Source organism: Cetorhinus maximus, chromosome 7 (assembly GCF_964194155.1).
Source record: "Cetorhinus maximus chromosome 7, sCetMax3.hap1.1, whole genome shotgun sequence".
NCBI lineage: Eukaryota > Metazoa > Chordata > Chondrichthyes > Lamniformes > Cetorhinidae > Cetorhinus > Cetorhinus maximus.
Genome location: NC_135885.1, coordinates 53,551,343 through 53,563,773, shown reverse-complemented (window position 1 = coordinate 53,563,773; position 12,431 = coordinate 53,551,343). Strand labels below are relative to the sequence as shown.

Below are 12,431 nucleotides of genomic sequence, written 5' to 3'. Positions count from 1 at the left end.
GGATAATACCAGATCCACTGATTTACATGAAAGAATAAGTCAGATTCCATTTTGTTTTGCTGCTTCAGTTATTGAGTCCCACAGTTCTGTAAAAAGGTTAAAGGTATCCTTTCATATACACACACACACACATATATATTATATATACATATATCATATATATACATATATCATATATTATGTATACATATATCATATATTATATATACATATATCATATATACTATATACATATATACATATATCATATATACATATATCATATATACATTATATAAAAATACACATATTATATATATTTATAATCTATATACACATATACCTACACTTTTTTTATCCATTACCAGTTTTAAAGCTGATATTATACAGCAAGATGGTATGCAAGAGATGCCAGTTGGAGGTAGCTATCTGTATTTTGCAGTATTGGAGATTGGGGGTATGAATAAGGGTTGGTTTCTCTTGGAGGCAGTCCAGGGCTTTATTAGAACTGCAGAATCATCAGCAGTTTGGCAGATTTTGAGGAAAAGCATACTTAAAATAACCTGCCAAGGCTGTAAAATTAGCTTCAAAAGCAAACTGGTGAAAAGAAAAGCTCTTATAAGCTAGGACAATAGGATTTGGAAAAGGGTTTGTATAGTGTCTTTAAATTGTACGGGTAACTAAATTAATCACGATGTACAGAGCTCAACTTCAAATCTTTAATAAGTTAATTACATTAAAATTGAAGAACATAAGACTGACACTAGACTGTTGAGTTTTACATTTCAGTACCAACGAAAATCAAAAAAATGGAAATTAACTTACTTTCCTCCACAAAGTTCAGATACAAAGTGGTAGGTTGTGTATTTCCAGCAATCTTTAAGTTTTGTCCATTAAGAGCACTGTATGCTTCCCTGGCTTCTTGAATTGTACTATATGTCGCAAATGCATGTGGTTTATGAGGAAGCATCAGAAGGGTCTCAACTGTTCCAAACTTTTGTAATACTTCACTCAGCTGCTGTCGGTTGACACCATTGCCCAGACCACCATTGGCTATAACCAAGTGCTAATAAGAACAAAATAATGTGAGATGTTACATCAGAAATTATAGTAACCATTAAAAATAGGTGGCTATAAAGTTTCTACTGACATTGCGTACTTTATAAAGTTAGCAAGTTAAACGTTAAATTATCTCTGCCAAAATCACTATGAATATCAGAAGGTAAACTTTTTCAAGCTGCCATAGGAGTCAAATATCTTAAATTCCGATATTACACTATAAGTTGCAAGTATCCTAGGCCATTAGAATCCACTACAGATTGTAAATTAGAAGTATACATTTATTGCATATGTCAGTGTTGTTGCGATAATTGTCTCCTGGTCAGTTGGATAGAGGTAGGTATCAGAACTTGCATGGTCAGGATTTGAGGATGAATGCCTTGTATTGGGCTTGACACTTGACTTACCATTAGTCAGCTAGATGATGAATAAGTGGAGTGTGCAGTGCTGGACACAAGTGAGACAGCACAGGTTAATGAAGAGGAGAAACAGGAATGATGGATGTTAGGGTGGTATTGGTTACAGAACTTGTCTGCTGAAGAAGCCTTCTGCATTTTAACAGTAAGTCTTTATTAACTAATTGTATCTGTATACATATATACCATAAAGGGTACAGGCAAGGAGCTATCTCCATGTGTTGGCCTTAACACGTCCCTGATTCAATACTGCACTGACCCTTCATCTGGGTCATGTACCTCCTTACAAGAGACCATGATCATGGTTACTTCTGCATGTAAGTGTAGTTTTTGTGGGGGTTTCAGCAAAGGCTTTAGCCTTTTTGTCCTTTGGTATTGGAAGCTCCTCTGTGATTGTTTGTTCTCCTTTGAAGAGGCTTCAGTGCCTAACATTGGGAACTTAGAGGTGATGGCTGCAACCAGTTGAGCCCCAAACCAGGCGGTATGAAACACCGTTAGGGTGACGGTGAAAGACAGTGAAGGAGGTACACCAATTAACCGTGCCTTCTTCATTAAGCAAATCCTTTTGGAGTCCTGTGGATTTGAAGCTGCGGAGATCTACTGCCTGCAAGACTTCTCCAGTGCTGGATACTTCGATGTGACCTTCAGGAATGTTGCTGCCTGCATCAAGATCCTGGAGGTGTTCAAGGACAAGAGAGACCAGCCACAGATGAGAATCCTCACGGTGGAGCCACTCTTTGCTCTGCCATTGAAATGGGACTGTGTGGTGACTGTGCATCTCTACTGCTCCCATGTCCCTGTCGCCGATGTGCTCACCTTCCTCGCCAGGTACGTCAACAAGGTTGGGAACTGCACCGAGGTTCAAAGACGCCTTTGGGATTTGGACCAGCAAACGCTAGGTCAAGGTCACACTCAAGATGGATGGTAAATGAGCAATCCTCCACCTTCCTCCCAGCTTTGCTATCGGGGGAAACCGTGGCTACCTTATCAATGCTGGGCAGCCCAAACTTTGTCATTCATGTGGCAAATCATGTGGCGGCCAACTGCAGTGCCGTCCTCTGCAAGAATTGCAAATAGGAAGGGCACCAGAAAAAGGACTGCAAACAGACAAAGTGCTGCAACCTGTGTGGCAAGGCAGGCCGCCTCTACAAGGCCTGCCCCAAACACTGCCTCACTTATGCACAGGCAGCCAAAACGAATGAAGGGCAAGCAGATGAAATGGTCAGTGTCTCTACCGCCAAGGACATTTGCAAACCTCCACCCACCAAGGCCTCTAGTGAGCACAATGAGACAAAGGAGGACACAGAGAGAGACAAGACAAAGGGAAACAAAAACAAAAATAAAAATACCTGGAAAAACTCAGCAGGTCTGACAGCATCTGCGGAGAGGAACACAGTTAACGTTTCGAGTCCGTATGACTCTTCAACAGAACTAAGGAAAAATAGAAGAGAGGTGAAATATAAGCTGGTTTAAGGGGGGGTGGAACAGGTAGAGCTGGATAGAGGGCCAGTGATAGCTGGAGATTGCCAAAAGATGTCATAGACAAAAGGTCAAAGAGGTGTTGACGGTGGTGATATTAGCTAAGAACTGTGCTAATAGGTGACATTAAGGGTAGAAAGCAGGACGAGCAAGGTACAGATAGCCCTAGTGGGGGTGGGGTGGGGGAAAGGGATCGAAATAGGCTAAAAGGTAGAGATAAAACAATGGATGGAAATACATTTAAAAATAATGGAAATAGGTGGGAAAATAAAAATATATATAAATTATTGGAAAAAAGGGGGATCAGAAAGGGGGTGGGGACGGAGGAGAGAGTTCATGATCTAAAGTTGTTGAACTCAATATTCATTCCGGAAGGCTGTAAAGTGCCTAGTCGGGAGATGAGGTGCTGTTCCTCCAGTTTGCGTTGAGCTTCACTGGAACATTGCAGCAGGCCAAGGACGGATATGTGGGCATGACAGCAGGGTGGTGCGTTGAAATGGCAAGCGACAGGGAGGTCTGGGTCATGCTTGCGGACAGACCGGAAAGACAAAGGGAAACATTGAGGCAGCAGACAGCCAAACAACTGCACTGCCCCCTGAACCTCCCACACCTTAGCAGAGTGAATCAATGGAGGGGGAACCAACAGACAATCAACCGGGGGAGTGGCAGCTGGTGAAGAGGACCAAAAAGAAGGGGCTAAGAAGGGACCAAGCCACCTCGCAGACGAGTGGCAAGAGGCGTCTCCCATCTGATATGGATGACTTAAGGGCTGCTGCTCTTCAGACGAAGAAGGGCAAGGGCGGCATCAACAGAAGCGGCAAAGCTTGAGGGAGCTGGAGGAGGAGATACCCGAGCTCCAGATCATGGAGACAGTGAAGAGACCAGCACACCCCAACTTCGCCCTCAACTTGAAGAGGCCAGCGCACCCCAGCCCCAAGAAGCTGGAAGCAGTGAAGCGCTCAGCACGCCCCAGCTCCGGGAAGCCAGGAGCAGCAACGCCACAGAGGGGGAATGGATTGGAGAGACTTCTCCAACAGAGAAAAATTCAAACCTCGCTCCTTGCATGAACCCCTCAATGCCGCCTGAGCGGAATATCTCCAATGGGGTGGTACAAGATGGTTTCCTCAGTCCATCCAAAGTGAGACAGTTTGTGAACACTATGGGTATGCAGGAGCAGACCAAAGGTCTGGAACTCTCAAAGACAACAGATTTGGTAAGCGACAAAATGCTTTAAAAACGGGGATAAAAATTGTATCCATTAATGTGTGGAGCGTTAAATCTACTATGTGATGTATTGCGACCTTGGATTACCTTGCCAAGGTCAAAGCTGACCTGCTGTTTCTGCAGGAGTGTGCAATATCACACCTCAGCTCCTACAGGCAATGGTCACGATGGTGGCCCCATGGGCCATCGATCTGGTCGAGAGGAAACGTTCCTCCGGCCTGGGTATTCTGCTGTGGGGAGGCAACTTCACCATCTCCGAGGTAAAGGAGGTGGTGGGTGGATGCCCCCTTGTAGCAGACATATTATACAAGATTGCTCCGGTTAATTAATGTGTATGCCTCAGCTCAAAACAGTGAGCAGCTGGCGGTCCTTCAGCAGCTCCCATCGCTGCTGGCGACTTCCGGGCTGGTCATTCTGGGCGGTGACTTCAACTGCATCATTGATGCGACTGGACAATCTGGCAAGGCTGACAGCAGATTGGACGCCATGTCCAGACTCCTCATGGAAACAGTAAAGGATGCCAAGCTGCATGACGTCTTCAGCAACCCTGCACATGGAGCGCAGCGTAGATACACCTGGTCACGGCCAGACAGATCCAGCCGTTCCAGGATACTCTTCCTCTTTGCGTCCCATGCGTTCACAGTCAGATCCACCAACGTCAAGCCGGTGTTCTTCTCTGACCACTGCCTCCAACTGGCTGACTGTCACTTACAGGAAGACCAGAGGGTTGACAGGGGAACATGGAAGCTTAACGTGCAACTTCTGAACCCCAGAGAACATTGAGGAACTCAAGAGGCAGTACAGAGGTTGGAAAACCATGAAACCCCTCTTTCAGTCCCTGGCACACTGGTGGGAAGCAATCAAGGAGAACATCAAGAGGTTTTTCATCCTCAAAGGTGTCCAGAAAGCTAGAAAGGAACAGAGGGAAATGTCCCGACTCCAGAAAAAACATGCAGAACTTGCTCTGGCTGCAGTCGATGGGGGTCGATGTCAAGGAGGACCTCCAAGAGGTGAAGAGCCAACAAACTTCGCTCTTTGCCTCGGAAGCCTCAGAGATCATCTTCCGGTCCAGAGTCTGCTCCGTGGAGCAGGATGAGACATGCTTGCGTTTCTTCTTCCAAAAGCTGCACATAGAGAGCTCTGTGATCAGCAGCCTGAAGGAAGAAGACGGCTCAGTAAAGTCATCACAGTCCGACATTTTGAGGATCAGCAAATCCTCTTATGCCAGATTACATGATGTGAAGCCCACAGACAAAACAGCCTCCCAGACCTTCCTGTCCTCTATCACGGGGTCTTAGATGACAATACTTGGGAGAGTCTGGACAAACCGCTAACTCTTGATGAACTGACTAAGGCCCTTGAGTCCTTAGAGAAGAGTAAAACTCCCGGAAGCGATGGTTTGCCGGCTGAGTTACATTCAGCTCTGTGGGACTGGATTGGCCCAGACCTGCTAGAAGTGTACGAGAGTATGCTCCTGGCTGGCAGCATGTCAGAATCCATGAGGAAAGTTATCATCACCCTCATCTACAAGTGGAAGGAGGTAAGGGAGGAAATTAGAAATTGTCGACCCATCTCACTGTTGAATGTGGACAATAAGATTCTGTCCAAGGTCATCGCCAATCGGGTCAAGTCTGCGCTGGAGTTGGCGATCCACCCTGACCAGACCTGCGCTGTACCCGGCAGGAAGATCTCTGACAGCCTCGCGCTACTCAGGGATACGATTGCCTATGTACAGGAGAGGGGTGTGGACACCTGCCTCATCAGCCCGGACTAGGAGAAGGCCTTTGACAGAGTACCGCACACCTACATGTTGAATGTGCTCTCCAAAATGGGGTTTGGGGAGGGAGTCCACAACTGGATCCAATTGCTCTACACAAACATCAGTAGCGCAGTTTCAATCAATGGGTGGGAATCAGAAAGCTTTCCAATTAAATCTGGAGTCAGGCAGGGCTGTCCTCTCTCCCCCCTATACTGTTTGTGTGTTGCATAGAACCCTTTGCTGAATCCATCAGGAAGGATCCGAGCAGAAGAGGAGTGACGATCCCAGGCAGTGGAGGCACTCAGGTCAAAGCTTCCCTGCACACGGGTGATGTCACTATCTTCTGCTCGGATCCACTGTCAGTGCGCAGGCTGATCAACATCTGCAACCAGTTCGAACTGGCCTCAGGAGCCAAGGTAAATCGTGGCAAGAGGGAGGCCATGTTCTTTGGGAATTGGGCTGACCGATCCTTTGTCCTCTTCACTGTCAGGTCAGATGGCCTGAAGGTGCTGGGGATATGGTTCGGAGGGACCAGGGCATGCATTAGAAACTGGACGGAGCGAGTGGCTATGGTGAAAAGAAAACTGGGTATGTGGGAGCGACGCTCCCTCTCCATTTCGGGTAAGAACCTGGTAATCAGGTGTGAGGCACTCTCGGTGGCACAGGTCTGGCCCATTCCTCACTCCTGCACAGTGGCAATCACCCGAGCCATCATTCGTTTTATCTAGAGGTCGAAAATGGATCGTGTTCGTAGGGGAACGGTGTACAAACAAGGTAAAGGGGGAAAAAACATGCCCAACATCGCCCTCATCCTGATGGCCACATTTGTGTGTGGCTACATCAAGCTGTGCGTAGACCCTCGGTATGCAAACACCACGCAAACATGCTGAGGTTTTACCTATCCCTGGTGTTGCAAATGATGGGTCTGGCCACATTACCACGGAACACTCCAAGTAGTTGGACCGTGGCGTACCATCTGTCCCTCGTGAAAAACTTTATGCAGAGAAACACCTTTGACCAGAAGTCCATCAGGCAGCGGTCTGCACGTAACGTCTTAGAGGCCCTGAGGGAAAAGGAGGCGGTGGATCCTGTAGGAAGTTTTCCCGAACACACTGTCAAAGTCATTTGGCAGAATGCCTCATCACCAGAACTTTCCAACAAGCACCAAGATGTAGCCCTCACAGTCAGATCCTTCCTACTTGCCAGGAGTCTCACCCCCTCCGCACGTTGCCTTCAAAGTGGCTGTGGTGGGGAAGAGACCGTTGTTCACCTCCTTGTGGAATATGCCTTTGCAAAGAAGGTCTGGAGAGATGCAGTGGTTTTTGTCGAGGTTCATCCTGAGCAGTTCTGTGACACAGGGCTCTGTGCTCTACAGGTTGTTCCCAGGGACGCACACTGAGATCAACTGCAGCTGGAGGATCATCAACTCAATGAAAGACGCTCTTTGGTCTGCCGAAACTTGTTGGTTTTCCAGTGCATGGAATTGTCCCTGACTGACTGTTGCAGACTGGTACATCCCAAGGTCCAGGACTACATGTTGAGGGACGCACTAAAGCTTGGGGCAGCCACTGTAAAGGCGCAATGGGGAAAGGTCGCTGTCTAAGACCTTTTTGCCATAGCGCACCGAGGGACTGGGAATTGTATAGACCCCTCTGGCTGAATGACTCACGAGAAATGTAGACAGCGAATACATAATTGTATTGAAGCACCTCAGAGTGCAACGGGATCTATGTAGATAACTTGAATACCATTGTACTGTCTGTAATGACCATATTGAAATGTCTGTAATGTTCATTGAATGTATAGAAGCGCCTCTTGATCTATGTGGAAAAGTTGAATATGATTGCACTTTTTGTAATGACCATTTTGAAATGTTTTGTAATATTCTTTCAGGTATTTTATGAATAAAGTACATTTTTCCAAAATAAAATGTATCTCCTTACATCACAGTGTGGGCGGTACCATACTCAGTCCCACATTAGCTTTGTACGTACCAAACCGTTATACTATAATGGACGGGTCGAAATTGAACGATTGTTACTGAAACTGAAAGTCGGGGAATTCAAAGTGTAGATAAAGGCCCAAAGGAAGGAAACAGCAGGTATTTGTTAGAGAGTGGCATCGAAGAAGCCTAACTGACATTAATATCTAAATTCTCAGATGCTAGTAAGTTTTGTCAACCCTCTGTACAGAAGCTGTTCCCAGCAGATCTGCGAAATCACATCAGACCCAGAAAGCAGCAGCGTTCAAACACCAGCTGTTGTTGACAGGAATACAAGAAAAACTAACTGACTTTAGTCGGTCCAGACACCGTTGCGATGCCGTCCTGCTTCAGGAGGATGTGTTGCGCTTTCACTTGTTTCCTCAGTAATTTTTTCTGTTCTTTGGACAATTTCACGTTTCTGCAGCCGGGAGCAGCCATGTCTTCACCCCGCAGCTCCGGTTGGTTGTCGCCGGTTTTGATCGAGCAGGTTTCCTACTTCCGGCTGCCGCTCTCTGTACTTCCGGTGCCGCAGCCTGTGTCATGGTAACAGCGTCAGAGACTGCCTGAGGTGGTCCTCATCCTGCCCCGGCTGCAGAGGAGCAGCGGCCTCAGGCCAGGTGAGTGAGCGAGCTGGTTCCAATTACAGGGGGGGAATAAAAATACAATAAATTAAATTAAATAGGCACAAGAGGATTTATAGTTTAAAAGAAAAGGGGGGCTAGCTCTGGGTGCAGGAGCGCTCAGCACATCCTCGGCTTTGCGATGGATGCTGAGGGGCAGGTGCGGAGCTGCAGCGGCGCCGCTGATTTATCCCCGAGTCCGTGTCTCTGCTCGGGTGTTTTCCATCTGACGGGATAACCCTGTCTATTAACAAAATTTGATGCTTTAACCAGGGACATTTAATGATAGGTAACGGTTTCCATAGAAACCCACAGACGAATGAGGGTCGACCGTTTTTATTTTAATTTTCCATAAAATCAGACGAAAAATAAATAAGCCGAGCGAATGGTGGAAACAAAGCCCTGAGATGTGGCTGCTGTGTTTTGAACATGCCCGAGAATGCATTGGCCGGGTCAGGTCAGAGATGCTCTTTAGCGCTTTGTGTGTGTCGGAATGGAAATCCATCACCTCCATCTTTCGGGGGGAGAGAAGATACTCGAGGAATGATTGCGTTTATTAAATATTATTAAATACGAAGCGTATTCTCTCCCCACTGCAGTGCGATGCTGCGGCTGGCCGCCAGCACTACGTGCCTTTCCCTCACAGTTACCTAACAGCAAATGGAGGTATGCTGCATCCTCGTAGTATCAGATAACATCAATTAGCATGGGCAAGAAAATGAGCACATCACTAATGATCTCCAATGAGTCAACACTTTTTGATCCCCATTTAGCGTTTTTTTTTTGGAGCTAATTGTATTAACCAAAAATACTAACCTAACGGAAATCGTGCCTTAACAATTTTAGCGTATGACACATGTTAAAAAGGGTTGGATAGGGATACTTTATTCAAAAGAACAATTTAATTTTATGACTTCATTTCTGAAAACCTTAAACGTATATATTTTGTAAATACCTTTCTATGTAATGCACTAGAAACAACATCTATAATTTTTTAATTCAAGATAAATAAAGAAGCTCCTGATTGATTAAACCATGCAAACTGTTTATCCATCTACCTATTATATTTGATTGTCATATTCAGCAACTTGCTTCATATACAGAAGTTTTTAATCAATACCTTTAAACTAGGAGCCTATTACAATGACAGTCTAAAATTGTGGACTTTATCTGTATGCCCTGGCTCAAAGTGGTTTGTGTTGATACACTTCTGGATGATTTAATGTAAATTTTTTAAATTAATATGTGTGTTTATCCTTGCAGAATACAAGTGTTTTCAGTTCCGATAAATAAATACTAATCTAGTCCACCTTTAGTCAGGAGTTCCACCAACCTCCACTGGAACCTCAGTGGCATAAACAATATTGGTTCTGTGTCACTGTTTTAATGGTCTGGGTTTTGCGCTGGGATGATGGTAAAACTTCCAGCATTCACATTATTAATTCTTTGAAACTGGCAGCAACTCCTGGAATCCATGTGTGCAGTTAAACATGGAAATCCAGAAGTTGCTGCCAGTGATTCTATGCTTCCCCATAGGGTGCACTGTTGACATTCCTGCAGACTGCAATCCATTAGAAATCACTGAACTGATAAGAGCTTCCCCTTTACACTGTTGTAAAAACCCTTTTAAAATGTTACACCTTGTTGAATGAGGCGGATGGTTTTTTAACTGCGTACTAAGCTCTTAATTACTGCTGAATAGCCTCACTGGCCTTAGTTTTGCCAACTTTATATTTGTGAATGTCAAATTTCTCCATTTAAATAATTTACATGTTTTAAATAGTTTTTAAAGTTTATAATATTTCAATTTCTACCTTTAATCCCATGTGTATGCCTGAATCATATATTTCACTGTTTATAAAAAAATAATTAAAAATGGAAGATTCCTTCATGGTTTCCCTGTAAGAATAATTCCATGTCATTGGCTGCCTACCCTACTTTATCTCATCATTGCCATTGAACACCTAAAGACCCTCTTGACAGATTCAAACTGATGTCGGAAAGGGGAAAACCTACGCCACAGTGATTGCTAGATTTTTGTGAGCTGCTTTCTTCGAGGTCAGCGGCGAGCACTATCACTTCACCCTTGTCCATGAATTCTGGGCAATTGTGTTATCAGATAAGCGGGGGAGCAAAGAGTGCTAACTTTTCACTTTTTGCCCACCCACCCCCATTTAAAAAGCCTACACTAGTAGGCTAGAAGTGGAACACAAATGGCTTTTCATTATTTTAGATGTATATTTAACTGTATCACAGATTAGCTGTTCTACTGGCAACCATGCCAATTGCCTCTTTAAAGGAAGTTTTAAAAATGCTGTGAATAGAAAAAAAGAACCTGTATTTAAACTAAATGGTGGGGGGGTAAGCATGTACATGCGGGAAAATGTAGAAAGTTAAAGAGAAAAGACAAGGCAATAGTGCAGGGTAATGATATGGGTAATGATAGCCAGAGTGTGACAGGAAGAGACAGCATAAAAACAGAAGACCGCACAAGCAAATAGCCTGAATAGGGAAAATAGGTAAAAAGTCAAAATTAAAGGCTTACACACAATTCATAAAAAGATAGTGGAATTGATGTCAATAACAGAAATAAATAGCTATTATCTGATGACCATTACAGAGTTCCAAAGTGACCAAGGCTATGGGAATGAATATTCAGGGATACTTGACATTTCAGAAGGATAAGCAGAAAGGAAAAGGAGGTGGGGTTGTTCTGTGAAAAAGGATGAGATTAGTACAGTAGTGAGAAATGATCTTGGTTTAGAGGCTGAAGATGTAATATCAGTTTGGGCGGAGATAAGAACTAGCAACAGAAATAAGTCAATGGTGGGAGTAGCTAAGCTGTAGGGCAGAGTATAAATCAAGAAATAATGGCTTTTAAGAAAGGTACTGCAATAATCATGGGTGACTTTAATCCTCTAATAGACTGGACCAATCAAATTGGCAAAGGTAACCTTGAGGATGAGATTATAGGGTAATTGGAACATTTTCTTAGAATAATACATTGTAGGACTAACCAGGGAACAGACTGTTTTAGATCTGGTAATATTTACTTCATTGCACACAGGATTAATTAATTATTCCATAGAACTGGATCCTCTAGGGAAGAGAGATCATGATAGAATTTTACATTCAGTTTGAGGGTGAAAAACTTGGGTCTGAAACAAGTGCCTTAAACTTAAATAAATACAATTATAAAGGTATGAAGACAGAGTTGGCAACAATGGGCTAGGAAAATAGATTAAAATGTAAGATGATGGTAAGCAATGGCAGACATTTAAAGAGGTATTTCATAACTTTCACCAAAGATGTTTTCCATTAAAAAAGAAAGAGTCTGTGGGAAGGTTGAGCCATCTGTGGCTAACTAAGGAAGTTAAGGATGGTATTGAATTGAAAGAAAAGTCTTAGAATGTTGTGAACATTAGTGGTAGGCCAAAAGATTGGGAAAATTTAGAAACCGGTAAAGGATAACTAACAAATGCAGAACAGAGTTAATAAGAGTAATCTAGCAAGAAAATGGCAGAGATTTTGAACAAGCTTTTTGTATATGGCTTCAGAGGTAGAAGACATTAAAATCATCCCAATAATAGTACAAAAACAAGGGGCACCATCACTAGAGAAAAAGTACTAGGAAAGCTAATGGGACTAAGTTTCCTGAGCTTGATGGCCACCATCCTACAGGGCTTTAAAAGAAGTGGCAAGCAATGAGAGTGAATGCATTGGTTGTAATCATTCAAAATTCCCAAGATTTTGAACTTGTCCCAGCGGACTGGAAAACCACAAATAATATGTCCCTATTCAAGAAAGCAGGGAACTGTAAGCCTCTAAGCCTAAAACCTATCATTGGAAAAATGCTAGAATCCATTATTCAGGAAGTAATAGCAGGACATTTAGAAAATCATAATACAGTC

The 12,431-nt window shown here is 43.9% G+C and overlaps 2 protein-coding genes across 2 annotated transcripts in view; one reads left to right on the top strand and one right to left on the bottom strand.

Annotated features, from left to right (window-relative positions):
• Window positions 1-8,404, bottom strand: part of alkbh8 (alkB homolog 8, tRNA methyltransferase) — a 78,130-nt gene extending 69,726 nt beyond the window's left edge. Inside the window, exons 1-2 of the mRNA XM_078545518.1 lie at window positions 8,210-8,404; window positions 805-1,045 (exon numbers count right to left, since the gene is read on the bottom strand). Coding sequence (XP_078401644.1) covers window positions 805-1,045; window positions 8,210-8,338 — 370 coding nt within the window. The 5' untranslated portion in view covers window positions 8,339-8,404. The remainder of the gene's footprint in view (window positions 1-804; window positions 1,046-8,209) is intronic.
• Window positions 8,405-8,432: 28 nt separating this feature from the next.
• Window positions 8,433-12,431, top strand: part of elmod1 (ELMO/CED-12 domain containing 1) — a 73,203-nt gene continuing 69,204 nt past the window's right edge. Inside the window, exon 1 of the mRNA XM_078545519.1 lies at window positions 8,433-8,517. The gene's annotated coding sequence lies outside the window, so the exon portion shown is untranslated. The remainder of the gene's footprint in view (window positions 8,518-12,431) is intronic.